This window comes from Scyliorhinus torazame, chromosome 8 (assembly GCF_047496885.1).
Source record: "Scyliorhinus torazame isolate Kashiwa2021f chromosome 8, sScyTor2.1, whole genome shotgun sequence".
Classification (NCBI taxonomy): domain Eukaryota; kingdom Metazoa; phylum Chordata; class Chondrichthyes; order Carcharhiniformes; family Scyliorhinidae; genus Scyliorhinus; species Scyliorhinus torazame.
The window spans coordinates 157,359,510-157,378,054 of NC_092714.1; the positions used below are offsets into that span (position 1 = coordinate 157,359,510).

Genomic DNA, 18,545 nt, shown 5'->3' on the forward strand with positions numbered 1-18,545 from the left:
TCGAACCTGGGACCCTGGAGCTGTGAAGCAATTGTGCTATCCACAATGCTACCGTGCTGCCCCATTCAAATGGTCAGTGGATAGACATATGGACAATAAGAGTGGTTTCACAGGTCGGCGCAACATCGAGGGCCGAAGGGCCTGTACTGCGCTGTAATGTTCTATGTTCTATGCACCAACCCTGTAGCCACGTGTTCAGCTGCACTCGCTCTCTGTTCCTTGCCTCACTTGCAGGTGGCACCGGTAGCAATCCTGAGATCACTACTCTGTCCTGCTCTTTTGCTTCCAATCTAACTCCCCAAAATCACTTTTTAGATCCTCATCTCTTTTCTTTGCTATGTCGTTGGTGCCTATGTGCACCGTGACTTCTGGTTGCTCCCCCTCCCCCTTAAGAATCCTGTAGATTCGATCCGAGACATCCCTGGCCCTGGCACCCGGGAGGCAACATACCTTCCGGGAGTCTCGTTCGCGACCACAGAAACTCCTATCCATTCCCCTAATCATTGAGTCTCCTATCACTATTGCTTTTCTATTCTCCCCCTTCCCTTCTGAGCCACAGAGCCAGGCTCAGTGCCAGAGACCTGGCCCTCAACAGCATCCAAAACGGTATACTTGTTTTGAAGGGGAACGGCCACGAGAGAGCCCTGCACTGTCTGCCCGTTCGCTTTCCTTCCCCTGACTGTAACCCAGCTACTCTTGTCCTGTACCTTGGGTGTGGCTACCTCCCTGTAACTCGTCTCTATCACCCCCTCTGCCTCGATGATCCGAAGTTCATCCAACTTCAGCTCCAGTTTCCTGATGCGGTCTCTGAGGAGCTGGAGTTGGGTACACTTCCCGCAGGTATAGTCAGCGGGGACACTCGTGGTATTCCTCACCACCCACATCCTACAGGAGGAGAATGCAACTGCCCGAGCCTCCATCCGCTCTGATCTGAATTCACAAAGAGATTTAAAGGGGGGAAAAAAAAGAAAAGATTAAACACCCGTTAGAACCTTATACTGTTGCTACTCTTCCAAGTGAACCCTCTAAAATTGGTGATTCTGCGAAATGATACAATGATAGCTTGCTGCCCCCCCCAAATAAAACAAACACAAAAAATAAAAATAAAATGTTTTAAACCCCATAACAAACAACTCTTACCTTACAGAATGTAGCTACCTTGTGAACCAACTGGATCTCCGCCCTCCGACTCTGCTCCCAGTCAGCTGCACTGTCTGTAAACCCCCGGCTCTCTTTACGCTCTTTGAGGAAGTGTAGGAAACTAAATGAAAGAAGCACCTTTCTCCATCCTCACCTAACTCCCTCAGTCACCAGACTCTCACTATAGCACTCAAATGCACCCAAATTCAGCACTCAGTGCAAATAAAGTCAGCACTGTAAGCTGGCTCTAGCCTCTGAAAAATGAAACCATCTTGAAGTTGGGGGTTTAATTTTTGGTGGTAAACCGAGCCAAAAGTGAATTTGGAAAAGCCCAAGCCACTTTCCGTGACCATACAATCGGACAGGGTCGAATGGTCCCACGGGATATGGAAATAAAGGTTATTGGGGAGTTTCCAATACCCTCGAAAAGAAGGGAAATGATGCGATTTCTCGGCATGAGTGGATTTGATCGGACATTTGTGCCAAATTTTAGCAGTGTGGTTTCTCCACTGACGTACTTGCTGAAGAAATGTTGAAAATTTAAGTGGACAGCGGAGTTTCAACAGGCATTTGACTGCCTGAAAGCTGTGATAACCTATGCTCCTGTGTTGGAGAATTACAAGGGACTCTGTGATCAGATTGAACTAAAGTATCTGACTTTAAAGAGAAATGCTGAGGCGTAGAGCAATGGATGGATCGTGCAGAGACCTTCTTGTCCAAAGAGACTCAATCGAGAAGAATTCCAGTTGGAGGAAGGCAAACTAAAATGGACAATGTTATTATAAATGTTTGCGTCTTTTGTTTTGTTAAAAAAGAAACGTATATTCACTGTCTATATTTCTTAAAGGAAAGTGAAAAAGGTAAAAAATGAAACCATCTTGAAGTTTCATAGAATTTACAGTGCAGAAGGAGGCCATTCGGCCCATCGAGTCTGTACCGGCTCTTGGAAAGAGCACCCTACCCAAGGTCCACACCTCCACCCTATCCCCATAACCCAGTAACCCCACCCAACACTAAGGGCAATTTTGGACACTAAGGGCAATTTATCATGGCCAATCCACCTAACCTGCACGTCTTTGGACTGTGGGAGGAAACCGGAGCACCCGGAGGAAACCCACGCACACACAGGGAGGATGTGCAGACTCCACACAGACAGTGACCCAAGCCAGAATCGAACCTGGGACCCTGGAGCTGTGAAGCAATTGTGCTATCCACAATGCTACCGTGCTGCCGTTTCTGGTTTATTTATTTGTTTATGGTTTATTTATTTTTCTTGGGGGGAGGTGTCATATGAGAGTATCTTTAAGAAATGGGTGTTTATCAGTGATGTCAGAGTGTAGGTGGAGCTTGGCTGTCTGTCTGCCTTTACTTACGCTTTGAGCAAGACAGGGTTTGTTTAATTTTGTTTTAAATTTGGAGAAGCTGCAGTAAGGGCTACTTATAGAGTACTGTATTCTTTAGGGGGTGTATTTGAATTGATGGTTGCTAAGATGTTCACTGTATGTTTATAAAATGTTAACTGGGTTCATAGAATAAACATTATTTTTGTTTAAAAACACTCTTAGTTCTCTGTTGCATCATAGTTGTAAAGTGGGCCCTTGTGTTCCCCATAACCACAATCTATTAAAAGTTGTGGGTCAGGAAAATTCCATGATACACATTGGGGTTCTCTAAACCCTGGCCCATAACATGAGAATCGTGCCCTATGGTTACCATCTGCACCTTCCCAGCCCATATGAACTCCGAGATCACTGTCTCCAACTTCCGGAAGAAGGCCTTCAGGTGAAAGAACGGGAGGGTCTGGAAAATAAAGAGGAAACTTGGCAGCACATTCATCTTTACCACCTGCACTCTCCCTGCCAGTGTCAGGTGTTATGTATCCAATCTCTTAAAATCCCCCCTAATCTCCTCCACCTACGTTGTCAAATTCCACCTGCACATCGTAACCCATTTCCCTCGTCACCTGAATCACCAAGTACCTAAACCTTTCCTGAACTACCTTGAACGGCAACACCTCCAAGTTGGCCCCCCAGCCCGCTGCATTCACTAGAAGCACCTCACTCTTCCCGACATTTAATTTATACTCGTAGAAGGCCACAAACCTCTCCAGTATTCCCATGATCCTATCCATGCTCTCCAGCGGGTCCGACACAATCAACAACAGGTTGTCCGTGTATAACAACCCCCGGTGCTCCCTGCTCCCCCTCACAATCCCCTGCCAGTTCATAGAATGAGGGCAATCGCCAAGGGCTCAATCACCAACTCAAACATCAGCAGAGGCAACGGACACCTCTGTCTCGTTTCCCTGTGCAGTCCAAAACTCTGTGAATGCATCTCATTTGTATGTACACCGGGGCTACATACAAAAGACGCACCCACACCACAAACTTCGGTCCAAACCCAAACCTACACAATATTTCAAATATGTACCTCCACTCCACCCGATCGAAGGCCTTCTCCACATCCATAGAAACAATAACCTCCATCATCCCCCGCCTGACGGAGTCATAACCACATTTACGAGCCTCCTGATATTGCCAGAGAGCTGCGAGCCCTTTACAAAACGGATTTGATCCTCAGAGACCACCCTGGCACACATCCTTGCATCCCCCCTGCCAACAACTTAGCCAGTACTTTCACGTCCGTATTCAACAATGAAATAGTCCTGTACGACTCACACTCCAGCGGATCATTTCCCTTCTTCGGGATTAGTGTAATCGATGCCTGTGTCAGCGTCTCTGGCAACTCCCCCCTTCTCCAATGCCTCACTAAACGTCCCCAACAAATGCGGGGCCAACTCTGCCACAAACACTTTATAAAACTACGCCGGGAATCCATCTGGTCCTGGGGACTTTTCCGGCTGCATTCCCCTGATTCTATCAACCACTTCCCTCAGCCCCAACGATTCTTCTAACGCCCACCTCCTGCACAGTGGCACAGTGGTTAGCACTGCTGCCTCACAGCTCCAGGGCCCGGGTTCAATTCTGGCCTCGGATGACTGTCTGTGTGGCATTCTCCCAGTATCTGCGTGAGTTTCCTCTGGATGCTCCGGTTTTCTCCCACAGTCCAAAGATGTGCAAGTTAGGTGGATTGGCCATGACAAATTGCCCCTTAGTGTCCAAAAGGTAAGGCGGGGTTACTGGGTTATGGGGATAGGTGGAGGCGTGGGCTTAAGTTGGATGCTGTTTCCAAGGACCGGTGCAGATTTGATGGGCCGAATTGCCTCCTACTGCACTGTAAATCAGATGAATTTATGATTCCTCCAACCTTCGACACTCCAACCCATCCAAAAACAGCCCCATAGCCCCTTCCTCTCCACCCGGTTCGGCCCTATACAACTTCTCATACTGCCCACTGAACACCTCGTTTATCCTCCCTGAAGTGTTGGGTACTCTGCGACACAGACGAACCAACACGGTTGCGAATGGTACAGCTCAGTTTTATTACTAACATCTATTTACACTGGTAAACTGGTTACTGAGGTTCGATCATAACCCTAGAATCTGTGGACCTATTCCTAATACTATCTTGTAGTGGCACTCAGCACATGGTGGATGTCTGAGTGGCTTGCTATGAGCTCTGTGCCCTAAGCTGTCTCCTGCTGGAGTGCTCAGGCAGTGTCGTGTTCCCTGTTTTGTACTGTGTATGCTCTTGCCTGTGATTGGCTGTGGTGTTGTGTGTGTGTTGATTGGTCCGTTGATCTGTCCATCAGTATGTATGTATGTTTGTGCTATGATGTTTGCCTGAATATCATGACACTCCTCAGTTCTGACCCCCCCCCCCCCTTCTTTGTCCGCACCCTTAGAATTTCCCTAAATGCCGCTTGCCTCCGTAGCCGGTGGGTCTGCATGCAGCTTGTCTGCTCTCCATACTCGTACTGCACCCCCCTCGTCCTCCGCAACTGCTGCAACACCTTTCCCATCATCAACTTGCACACTCTCCCTCTCCACCAACAACTCCTTAGTAGGAGCCTCCCTCCTGCTAGTATCTCCTGTCCACCTCGACTATCTCGTTCAGCAACCATCCATGCTCCTCCCTCCTCCTCCTAACTCTGTGTGCCTTAGACCATAAGATTGTAAGACATAGGAGCAGAATTAGACCACATGGCCCATCGAGTCTGCTCCGCCATTCAATCATGGCTGATATTTTCTCATCCCCGTTCTCCTGCCTTCTCCCCATAACCCCTGATCCCCTTATTAATCAAAAACCTATCTATCTCTGTCTTAAAGACACTCAGTGAATTGACCTTCACAGCCTTCTGCAGCAAAGAGTTCCACAGATTCACCACCCTCTGGCTGAAGAAATTCCTCCTCATCTCTGTTTTAAAGGATCGTCCCTTTAGTCTGAGATGGTGCCCTCTGGTTCTAATTTTTCCTACAAGTGGAAACATCCTCTCCACGTCCACTCTATCCAGGCCTCGCAGTATCCAGTAAGTTTCAATAAGATCCCCCCTCATCCTTCTAAACTCCAACGAGTACAGACCCAGAGTACTCAACCGTTCCTCATACGACAAGCTCTTCATTCCAGGAATCATTCTTGTGAACCTCCTCTGGACCCTTTCCAAGGCCAGCACATCCTTCCTTAGATACGGGGCCCAAAACTGCTCACAATAGTCCAAATGGGGTCTGATCAGAGCCTTATACAGCCTCAGAAGTACATCCCTGATCTTGTATTCTAGCCCTCCTGACATGAATGCTAACATTTCCTTCTTAACTGCCGACTGAACCTGCACATTAACCTTAAGAGAATCATGAACAAGGACTCCCAAGTCCCTTTGTGCTTCTGATTTCCGAAGCATTTCCCCATTTAGAAAATAGTCTATGCCTAGATTCCACCCTCCAAAGTACATAACCTCACACTTTTCCACATTGTATTCCATCTGCCACTTCATTGCCACTCTCCTTGAACAAGATAATCTCCCGTTGGACCACTGCATTCAACGCCTCCCAGAACGTGGCCCACCGACACCTCCCTGTTCTGATTAATCTCCAGGTAATCCCCAATCGCCAACCTCACCTTTTTGCAAAACCTCTTATCTGCCAAAAGACCCGAATCTAGCCTCCATCCCGGCCTCTGCATTTTCCCGAGCTAAGCCTCACCTCCAGGCAATGCGGTGCATGATCAGATATAACAAACCCCGCATACTCCACCCCCAGCACCCTCAACAACACCACTCGACACACCACAAAGAAATCCATTCTAGAGTACACCATTAACACGTGTGAGAAGTACTCCCTCCTCCCCTGGGTTCCTGAACCTCCACGGGTCAACCATTCCCATACGTCCCATAAACCGTCCCAACTCACCTGGGAGTCCAGGGAATGAGTGAGGCCGATTTCCTGGCCTTTGCCTCCCTGATAGCCCGGAGATGGATTTTGCTCGGGTGGCAGGACTCGGAGCTGCTGATAGTGGGGTGTGTGTTCGCAACCTGACGGAATTCCTGAGGCTGGAGAAGGTCAAGTTCATCTTGAGGAGGTTGTTGGATGGGTTTTAGCCGGTGATGGAAGCTATTTATTGGTTTCTTTAAGGAGATTTCAGGCATCAGGTGGGGGTGGCGGCGGTTGGGGATAAAAATGGGGATTACGGGATATGAGGGGGTGGTAATGGGGGAGGAGGGAGTGGGTTGTTTATCATGTTGTTTGGCTGTTCTTCTGCTTTTGTTTATTTATATGAAAATGCCTTGAATAAAATATTTTTAAAAACCCTCCCAACTCCTTCGCCATCCTCGACCTTCCCATAGACTTTGGCCTCGACCTGTCCACCTTTGGCTCCATCACACATTTAAACTCTCCGCCCATAATCCAAATCCGGGATCGCTCTCACTAACCCCTTTACAAACCCTGGGTCGCTCCATTTGGGCGTGTATACTTTGACTAGCACCACCACCGTCCCCTCCAGCACCCCACTCACTATCACTGCACTTCCTTGGCCCCCACAAACCCCGTAATTTTGTTCAACAAAATGGTCACCCCCCCGCAACTTTGAATCAAACCCTGAATGAATACTTGTCCCATCCATCCCTTCCTCAACCTAACCTGATTTTTCATCTGGAGGTGCGTCTCCTGTAGAAAAATCACCTCCGCTTTCAAACTCCTCAGGTGTGCAAAAACCTGGGACCTCTTAACCGGCCTGTTTAACCCGCCAGACATTCCATGTCACAACTTTTATGCCACAATTCCCGACTGCCATCATCCCCCACCAGTTCTACTTCACTTAATATCACCCTGAATGGGATGATTTTGAGTTTCGTGTGGGAGGGAAGGCCTCCTGGGTGAGGGGGGTGTTTCTGGAAAGGGATCGATGAAGGGGGTGGGGGCTGGCTTTGTTGAGCTTGTTGAATTACTACTGGGCACCAAACATCACAGTGGTTAGGAAATGAGCGGTGGAGGAGGGATCGGTCTGGGGGCGGATGGAGGCGCCATCGTGTAGGTAGACCAGTTTGAGGGCAATGCTGTTGGCGTCTCTTCCATTCTCGCCGGTGGGAATGGTGTTGGTATCAGAGTTGAGGGTTTGGAACCAGTGTAGGCAACACTTCAGACTGGAAGGCATGTCTCTGTGGGCGCCGATACATGACAACCATAGGTTTGTGCCAGCGGGGCTGGACGCAAGGGTCTGGGGGTGGCAGCAGGTGCGGATAGAGTGCTTCAGGAACTTGTTTGTGGGAGGAAAGTTTGCAGGCCTGGAGGAGGTTGAGGAGATGTATCAGTTACCTGAAGGAAACTAAAGGTTCTGGTACCTGCAGGTGAGGGACTTGGGTTAGAAAAGAGGTGCCATACTTTCGGAACTGCCACCTCAGGTGCTGCAAGACAAGTTGTTGCCCAAGGAGGATATTGGAGAGGGGACTGTGGCGGATATATACGGAGAGCTGATGGGTAGGGAGGGAGCTCCTGTGGACGTTGTTGGACAAAGGGTTGTGGGCAGTTAGGGGCCAGGGTGTGGAGGGAAGCCCTGCGGAGGGTGAATGCTTCTTCGTCGTGTGCGAGGTTAAGCATCATCCAGTTTAAGGTGGTGCACAGAGCCCACATGACGGTATTGAGGATGAGATGGTTCTTTTCTGGGGTGGAGGTATGGGTGATGTGCGGGGGGTGGGGGGGCATCAAACCAATTGCATATGTTCTGGGCGTGTCCCAAGGTTGAGGGGGCTTTGGAAGGGGCTTTCGGATGTATTGTCCGGAATTCTGGGCAGAGGGGTGGCTCCACATCTGGAGGTGGCAATATTCAAAGAATCAGAAGATCAGGGGGTTCAGGTAGAGAGAGAGGCCGATGTCTTGGCCGTCGGACTATTCCATGTCTAAAAACAGGAAGTGTGGCTGGAAAGATGGTGCAGGAGAGAGGGTTTTAAATTCCTGGAACATTGGTATCAATTCTTCGGAGTATGGAACCTTTACATGCTGGGCTGTGCCTTAACGGAGCACAAACTTTGGGCCTCCCTGTTAGCCCAGAGATGGATTTTGTTGAGTTGGTGGGACTTAGAGCTGCCAAAGGCAAGGGTATGGGTGACTGACCGGCAGAATTTAATCACCTGATAAACAGAGGAATGATAGGGCAGCTGGGCCTCATGGATGCACATCCTGCTCCATGTGGGAACCCCCAAGACATTTCCCGTGTCCTGAATAACCATATATATAGGAAGTGTCTAAACTCCAGGTTTGAAGTAATATCAACAGCTTGCATCATAGTGGTACATTTGTGAGGTTGAAAGCTTAGCAGAAATGCGGATGTGGTCAACCCCCTCAATTTCAGGATATGCAGTGAGAGAAGGAATGGCTGACTGTTTGGCAGTCGAGGTAGCACAAGAGTTCCCACAGAGCATATCATTCTCCAATCCATTCTGAGTACTAGTTCGAGTGATGGTTCCTTTAAGGACTGCAGTGAAAACTCAGTCCCTGATATGGGGCGAAATTCTCCTACCCGCCCCGCCACATTTCTGCGCAGACCGGCCGGCGGGAGTCTCCGTAACACCGGCCGGTCAATGGGGTTTCCCATTGTGGGGCACCCCCACGCCGTCGGGAAACCCCCGGGCGCCGGCAGAACGGAGACTCCCGCCGGCGGAGAATGACGCCCATGGTGTCTGCTTCAGCTGTACAGGAAAGTGGGAAGGAGATTGGAAAAAGAACAGTGTTGGGTAATTCAATAGTTAGGGGGACAGGCATTTCAGCGTGAATCAAAAGGTAATCTGTTGTCTCCTGGTTTCAAGGTCAATGATGTCACTGAGTGGCTGCAGACCGCTCTGATGGTGGAAGATGAACAGCCAATAGTCATGGTCCACGTTAGTACCGACAACATAGAAAGAGGGGTGCCATTGTGCAGGTTGTTTAAGCAGGTTTTAAAGTCCTGGAACGATGGTATCAGTTCCTCAGAGTATGGAACCTTTACATGCTGGGCTGTGCCTTAGCGGAGCCGGGATCAATTTCCTTGCAAAGCAAATTGCTCATATAATTGGCAAGGGTTTAAACTAACTCGGCAGGAGTAAACCACCGGATAATTTCAGAGAGGAACACCAGGATATGCAGAATACTGAGAGGCAGGTTGTACTGAAGTAGGAAATAGTAAGGCATTTGGTGGGGTCAAAATGAGAGGGAATGTTATAAATCAGGGTTACTGTGCATGTATGTGAACGTACAGGGTGTGGTAAATCAGGTTGGTGGGTTGCAGAAACAGATTGCATTGTTTCTCTCTCCACAGACGCTGCCAGACCTGCTGTGATTTTCCAGCATTTTCTGTTTTTATTTCAGATTTCCAGAATCCACAGTATTTTTCTTTTTCTTTGGATTAAGGAGAGCATTGCAGTGCTAGAGATAGAAGAGAGCCCAGAGGGGTCAAGGACAAACTCTATTTGGTAAGAGCAAAGAAACAATATTGGTATGATTACATTGCTTGGTGCAATCTATAGGAAACCAACTGATGAGAAGGTTGTAGCGGAGTGGTTAATGTTCTGGGCGCAAGTGTTCAAATCCCACCATGGCAGATGGTGAAATTTGAATTCAATACAAATCTGGAATTAAAAGCCCAATGATGACCATGAAACCTTTGTCGATTATCGTTAAAAACTCATCTGGGTCACTAATATCCTTCAGGGAAGGAGATCTGCCGCCCTTACCTGCTCTGTCCTACAGGTAACTCCAGATCCTCAGCAATGTGGCTGACTCTTAACTGCACCTCTGAAATGGCCGAGCAAGCCACTCAGTTCAAGGGCAATTAGGGATGGGAAATAAATGCTGGTCTTGTCAGCATCGCCCATATCCCATGATTGAAAAAGAAGATGTAGAGGAACACAAGTCCCCTGGATGACTGAATAACTAGTCCAGTGATATTAGTACCATCTGCCAGAAACTGGAGAGTATGCTTCGAATCTGTAACAGTGAACAATCAAACAATAAAAAAGTGTGAAAACCTTTTCCCACTGTCTTTCAAAATGTTTAATTGAATGACCACAACATAATTTTTCAGTTGATGGGTAAAAATGACAGAAATTTACATCAAAAATATTTTGGAAACTGACCATCATTTCAGATTCTCAAAAATACAATATATATATATACTCCTGAGATCAATTACTTTACAACTACCACTCACCGGTAAACATCTAATTCTTCAAGTACCAGCAATACTAAGCATTGGGCGGCACGGTGACACAGTGGTTAGCACTGTTGCCTCACAGCGCCAGGGACCCTGGTTCATTTCCGACCTCGGATGACTGTGTGGAGTTTACACGTTCTCCCCGTGTCTGCGTGGGTTTCCATCGGGTGCTCCGGTTTCCTCCACTGTCCAAAGAAGTGCAGGTTAGGTGGATTGGCCATGCTAAATAGCCCCATAGTGTCCAAAGGTTGGGTGGGGTTATGGGGATGGGGCAGGGGATTGGGCCTGGGGGAGATGCTCTTTTGGAGAGTCGGTGTGGACTTGATTGGCCGAATGGCATCCTTCTGCTCTGTAGGGATTCTATGATTCTATATACACCAGAACTGATTGGTGAAACTAACCATACACAACTCCAGCGGTCAATGCTGCTCAATTTCAAATGTTTTCGCCCAGTGTTGAAGTGAAAGGGTATTGGACATTATCCAATTGTAACGGACAATCAGGTAAGAAAAAGAGTTGGTTTGCTTTCTAACTGATGAGAGCAAATGGCACACCGACTGGATGGGCATCTGGGGTTCTGCTTGGACTGGCAGCTCAGGTGTTGAGGGGTCGGTTGCAGGAGGTCAGTGGCACAACCTCCTGCAGGCCGGCAGATTCAGTGATCCTGAAGCCCACTGTGCCTTCGCAGAATTATGGGCACACTATTTCCTGCCCACCGGTAATAATGGGCGATTGTTGTGGGCAAGGGCAGCCTGTAATTACTCTGAAATCTCTGCAGTGGGGATGAGACCACAGCAACCTTTGGGCACATTCATAAAATCAGTGCCAATATTCTTTGTTGCAATTGCATAGCTTTGTAAAAGCCAAAGATGCAGCAGTTAAATAAATATAACAAACAACATTTAAAATATTCCTAACCCCTGTCACTTCACCGACCAGCATATGTTTCTTCCTTAAGGGTGAACCGTTCACAGAAACAACTGCAGCAATTTTACTTTTGCATGAGAGATAAATATTTGACACACTGGCATTAAGTTCACCAAATGCATCATAACATTGCAAATCTATTTCATAGAAATCGCAACACAGTAGACCCCCATTTGGCCCACCGTACCTATACTCGTGCTTCATCTGGAGGTATGCATTCCAACTTCAACACCATCAGAAAAGTTGCACACAGAGGAAGTGCCTGGCCAGATACTTTCAGCAGGAGGAGAGTCCTACTTTCTCACTCTCCGATGTAGTTTAACCAACTTCTACCCCTGCTGTGAGGCAGGAACACAAACCACCACGGGAAAAACTAAATTTAAAACAGAGCTTAAGATGGTTTTGTACTCAAACCTCTATGCTGCTAAATGCAAAAAGTGAATTTTCCAAGCACAACCGGTTAACAATGGACACAAATATTTTCTTAATTTACACTGAATAGATGGACCAGAATGGATACAGCCAGCCTCCCTGTACCCTTGTCCTGTGCAATCTAACGCTCCTAAGCACAAATTAAAGGAGCTCTCCCCCGGTGCTGCACTGAGAACACACACAAAAAAGACACTCTGACCTGATCACACCATATCGGACTTGACACAATCCCATTGCAATCCACTCTGAAATTAATTTACTGCAGTGTGGAACATCAATTTTACATTCATTCTATTTATCCTCCTTTGAGTAAAATTGAATAATTGCATCTAAGGTGAGGCATTCACATATTTTGTTCCCTGTTTCATTTGTTAGCCGTTGATGTTTAATTTGATGATATATACACACACAAATATCCAATTACAACTAGTGACCAAAGATTCAAGTAATGTATTTTTCAGTTTTCACACATTCCAATTTTTTTTTAAATATCAATTTCCCAAAGCACCTTTGCAAAAACACCCTGTGGTTTTAATAGTAATAATCGTTATTATTCCAAAATATAAATATATATATATATATTAAAATCATAACATCCATAGACATCTATTATACATTTCTACGTGGCCACAATAGACCCTGCCCATGTAAATATGCCACACTATAATTACATCTTCCCACCAGTGGAGGTGCTCCAGTGCTACCGCTAGACTGGCAGATATGGCGTGACTGGCTTTCATTGGTGGTTCTCATTATTAATGGGGATTTAGGATTTTTGAATAGAAATATAAAAAAGACTGAATGTATGGCTTTAAGATGGGAGTACTGAATCCTGTCAGTCTGCACTGAACCAGTCTAATACACCTGGAAACTACACTTGGCCTTGACTCCCTATGAGCAATGCGATATTTTCCATTCTGGATCGAATAAGGAAGGATGCTAAATTAGTCCACGTTTGGTCCTGTCATGCAGCAGCAAGTTGTTCAACTTGATCACAGTCGTAGCAAAGTCAACAAGTTCCACAAAGTCAGACGTGATAATGTTGACACCATTCACACCAGGCTTTTGAGATTTAACCCAATTCATTATTGTTGGAAGGTTTCTGCAAGGAAAAGATAAATAAAATTAAATGTTTACCATTACTTACAAGTGCAGCTAATGCACAAATCTCCACATCTAAATCATTCCTTCCATGTGAGATTGGTTGAGGTGATTCACATCAGATTTTCCTTCCCCTCCCTGTTATGGAGTTTAACCTGGACAAATGTGAGGTAATGCATTTTGGAAGGGCTAATGCAGGTAGGGAATATACAGTGAATGGTAGAACCCTCAAGAGTATTGAAAGTCAAAGAGATCTAGGAGTACAGGTCCACAGATCACTGAAAGGGGCTACACAGGTGGAGAAGGTAGTCAAGAAGGCATACGGCATGCTTGCCTTCATTGGCCGGGGCATTGAGTATAAGAATTGGCAAGTCATGTTGCAGCTGTATAGAACCTTAGTTAGGCCACACTTGGAGTATAGTGTTCAATTCTGGTCGCCACACTACCAGAAGGATGTGGAGGCTTTAGAGAGGGTGCAGAAGAGATTTACCAGAATGTTGCCTGGTATGGAGGGCATAAGCTATGAGGAGCGATTGAATAAACTCGGTTTGTTCTCACTGGAACGAAGGAGGTTGAGGGGCGACCTGATAGAGGTATACAAAATTATGAGGGGCATAGACAGAGTGGATAGTCAGAGGCTTTTCCCCAGGGTAGAGGGGTCAATTACTAGGGGGCATAGGTTTAAGGTGAGAGGGGCAAAGTTTAGAGTAGATGTACGAGGCAAGTTTTTTACGCAGAGGGTAGTGGGTGCCTGGAACTCACTACCGGAGGAGGTAGTGGAGGCAGGGACGATAGGGACATTTAAGGGGCATCTTGACAAATATATGAATAGGATGGGAATAGAAGGATACGGACCCAGGAAGTGTAGAAGATTGTAGTTTAGTCGGGCAGTATGGTCGGCACGGGCTTGGAGGGCCGAAGGGCCTGTTCCTGTGCTGTACATTTCTTTGTTCTTTGTTCTTGAGTATTTCCCGAGAGCTTCTTGATGCAAGGCTAAAGATTGGAAGTAGCTGTGCGAGAATCACAGGTTTTGGGTTTGAGGTATTAACTTTTTTTTGGATTTGATGGTAGTTATTTTTCTGCCTTTACTTTTTCCACTTTGTTTGAATATAGGGTGGTCCACCTAGTGGATGGGCCCAGAACCCACATGCTGTGACTGACAGATTCAAAGGTTAGTTGCATCGAAAAAGTAAACCTCTCCCTCAAAGCCATACTCACCAGAAGATTCCTGCTAACTGTATTCCATTTACTTGTCAACCATTTACACAACAGCCCTACGGAACATGATTGTTCAATACTTCATAATGCAAAGTGGTGAGTTCATTGCTATATGCTCCCTGATGTTGACTCTATTAGTTCCACCCATGTCTTTATCTCCGGACTCGACTATTCCAGCATAGCCTTGCTGGCCTCAGGCATGCCGTGCATTCTACACTCCCACCATCCTCTGGGTGAAAAGATTTTTCTTCAAATTCTCTCTAAACCTCCTGCCTTTCACCTTCAAATTATGGCCTCTTATGACCCTTAAACTAAGGGGAATAACTGCTTTCTATCCACTTTCTCCATGCCCCTCATAATCTTATACACCTCAATCAGGTCCCCTCTCAGCCTTCTCTGTCCCAAAGAAGACAACCCGAGCTTATCCAACCTCTCTTCATAGCTGCAATGTTCCATCCCTGGCAACATTCTGGTGAATCTCCTCTGCACCCTCTCTAGTGCAATCATATCCTTCTTATCGTGCAGTGATCAGAACTGTACATAGTACTCCAACTGTGGCCTCACCAAAGTCCTGTATAGCTCCAACATAATCTCCCCTCTCGAATAACTGATGGAGGCTAGTATCCCATATGCCTTCTTAACTACCCTATTAACCTGTCCTGCCATCTTCAGGGATCTGTGGACAAGAACCCCAAGATCCCTCCAAGTTTCCATTCATTGAGTACTGCCTTGACGTGTTACTTCTTCCAAAGTGCATCACCTCACACTTTTCAGGGTTAAATTTCATCTGCCACTAATCTGCCCATCTGACCAATCGGTCTCTATACTCCTGTAACCTAAAACCATCTTCTTCATTGTCAGCCATCTGTCCAATCTTCGCGTCATCTGCAAATTTATTTATCTTCTCTCCCACGTTTTCTTCTATATCATTTATATATATCACAAACAATAAGGGATCCCTGTGGTACGCCACTGGACACCAGCTTCCACTCACACAAACAGCCTTCTACCACCACCCTCAGTCTCATACAATCATAGAATTTACAGTGCAGAAGGAGGCCATTCGGCCCATCGAGTCTGAACCGACCCTTACAAAGAGCACCCTACCTAAGCCCATACCTCCACCCTATCCCCGTAATCCCACCTAACCTTTTTTGGACCCTAAGGGCAATTTGTCATGGCCAATCCACCTAACCAGCACATATTTGGACTGTGGGAGGAAACTGGAGCACCCGGAGGAAACCCACGCAGACACGGGGAGAACGCGCAGACTCCGCACAGATAGTGACCCAGCATGGAATCGAACCTGGGACCCTGGAGCTGTGAAGCAACTAACTGTGCTAACCACTGTACTACCGTGCTGCCCTTCAACAAACTAATTTTGGATCCAGCTTGCCACGTTACCCTGGATCCCATGTGCTTTTACCTTCTTTATCAGTCTCCCGTGTGGGACCGTCTCAAAGTTTTTGTGAAATCCATATAAACTTCATCGACTACACTACCCTCATCTACACACCTGGTCACCTTCTCAAAAAATTCAATCCAATTTGTTAGGCATGACCTCCCTCTGACAAAGACATGCTGACTGTCCCTGATCAAACCTTGCCTCTCCAAGTGGAGATTGATTCTTCCTTAAGAATTTTCTCCAATGGTTTCCCTCAAACTGACGTGAGGCTCACTGGTCTGTAATTTTCTGGCTTACCTCTACCACCCTTCTTGAAAAGTGGAACCACATTAGCTATCCCCCAACCCTCTGGTACCCTTCCTGTGGCCAGAAAGGAATTACAAATTTGAGTCAGAGCCTCCGTAATTTCCTCCCTATTCTCCCACAGCATCTTGGGATACAACACATCTGGATCTGAGGGTTTGTCCACTTTAAAGCCAACCAGAACCTCCAGTATCTACTCACTCCCGATGTCAAACACCTTAAGAACCTCATAATCTCTCTGTCTAAATTCTGAACCTACATCCTCCTTCTCCAAAGTGAAGACAGATGTGAAGTACTCGTTTAACACCCTACCAATGTCATCCGGCTCAACATACAGATTACTCCCTTGGTCTCTAAAGGGTCCTATTCTTTCCCTGGTTATTCTCTTCCCCTTGATATATTTATAGAATATCTTGGGATTTTCCCCAATCTTACCCGCCAGTGCTTTTTCATGCCCTCTCTTTGCTCTCTTAATTGCTTTTGGAGCTCCCCCCTGCATTTCCCACACTCCACGATATTACCTTATATGGCTCAGAGTGGTTGTTTAAACAAAGAACAAAGAATAATACAGCACAGGAACAGGCCCTTCGACCCTCCAAGCCTGTAGAGGTCATGATACCACCCTTTGGCAAAACTCTCAGCACTTCCTAGTGGCATATCCCTCGATACCCATCCTATCCATGTATTTGTCGAGATGCCTTTTGAATGCCGTTAATGTATCTGCTTCCATAACCTCCGCTGGCAACTCGTTCCAGGCCCTCACCACCCTGTGTAAAAAACCTGCCTCGCACATCTCCTCTAAACTTTGCCCCACGGACCTTAAACCTATACCCCCCTGGTGACTGACCCCTCCATCCTGGGAAAGAATGTCTGCCCATCCACTCTATCCATGCCCCTCATAACCTTGTAGACGTCTATCAGGTTGCCCCTCAACCTCCGTCTTTCTAATGAAAACAGTCCGGGTCTATTCAGCCTCTCCACATAGCTAACACCCTCCAGACCAGGCAACATCCTGGTAAACCTCCTCTGCACCCTCTCCAAAGCCTCCACATCCTCTGGTAGTGTGGCGACCAGAATTGTGTGACCGTACCAAGGTTCTATACAACCTGAGCATGACTTGCCAGTTCATATACTCTATTCATTCCTAATCACTCCTGTGAAATGTCTTGGGTGATTGTAGTATGTTAAAGGTGCAATACAATTAGTTGCAACATACTTCACCTGCTGTCACCATGTTCACTCTATTCTTCAAATGCTGCCAATGTTTACAGCAAAATAGAGTTTTTTTTGATTGAGGTACTCAAAAGCATGAGAAGTCGGGACAGTTTTCTTTTTACTCATTCCTTCATGGGATGTGGGAATCACTGGCAAGGTCAGCAGTTGTTGCTCATCCCGAATTGCCCTTGAACTGAGTGACTGGCTCGGCGATTTCAGAGGGGCAGTTAAGAGACAACAACAGTACTGTGGGTCTGGAGTCACAAGTAGGCCAGACCAGGTAAGAGTGGCAGATTTCCTTCCCTAAAGGGCATTAGTGAACCAGATGGGTTTTTACAGCAATTGATAATAGTTTTATGGTCACCATTACTGAGACTAGCTTTTATATTCCAGTATTATGAATTAAATTTAAATTCCGCCAAATGGCTTCTGGGATTTACTCAACATGTTTAGTACTTCATAAATGAAGAGTGGTGAGTTCATTGCAGTGATTAAATCCCATGTGGGATGTCCCCAGAGCATTAGTCTGGGCCACTGGATCACTAGTCCATTGACACTGTCACTACCCCAGTCACAGAAGCGTAGGTAGGGAAAAACTGTTCCCATTGGTGGAAGAATTGGGAGCCAGGGGATTTAAGGAAATTTGGCTAAACAGCGACATGAGGAGAAACCTCTTCACAAAGTGAGTGGTTAGGATCTGGAATGTACTGTCTGAGAGTGTGGTGGAGACTGATTCACACAGCGAGTGGTTAGGATCTGGAATGTACTGTCTGAGAGTGTGGTGGAGACAGGGTCACACAGCGAGTGGTTAGGATCTGGAATGTGCTGTCTGAGAGTGTGGTGGAGACAGGGTCACACAGCGAGTGGTTAGGATCTGGAATGTACTGTCTGAGAGTGTGGTGGAGACAGGGTCACACAGCGAGTGGTTAGGATCTGGAATGTGCTGTCTGAGAGTGCGGTGGAGACAGATTCACACAGCGAATGGTTAGGATCTGGAATGCACTATCTGAGGGTGTGGTGGAGGCTGGTTCACAGAGTGAGTGGTTAGGATCTGGAATGCATTGTCTGAGAGTCTGGTGGAGACAGGTGCAACCGTGGCTTTCGAGATGGAATTAGATTGTTATCTTAAAAGGAAGAATGTGCAGAGTTATGAGGAGAAGGCGGGAGGAATGGCCCTGCATGCACTGCTCACTTGGAGAGCTGGTGCAAACTGGGGGAACAACAT

General features: G+C 46.8%; 1 protein-coding gene across 3 annotated transcripts in view; it reads right to left on the reverse strand.

Moving 5' to 3' along the window:
* Window positions 1–10,544: 10,544 nt before the first annotated feature.
* plcxd2 (phosphatidylinositol-specific phospholipase C, X domain containing 2) overlaps window positions 10,545–18,545 on the reverse strand; it is a 50,540-nt gene continuing 42,539 nt past the window's right edge. For all 3 annotated transcript variants that reach the window (XM_072514441.1, XM_072514439.1, XM_072514440.1), the window contains exon 4: window positions 10,545–13,180. In XM_072514441.1, the coding sequence (XP_072370542.1) occupies window positions 13,151–13,180 (30 nt within the window). In that variant the 3' untranslated portion in view covers window positions 10,545–13,150. The remainder of the gene's footprint in view (window positions 13,181–18,545) is intronic.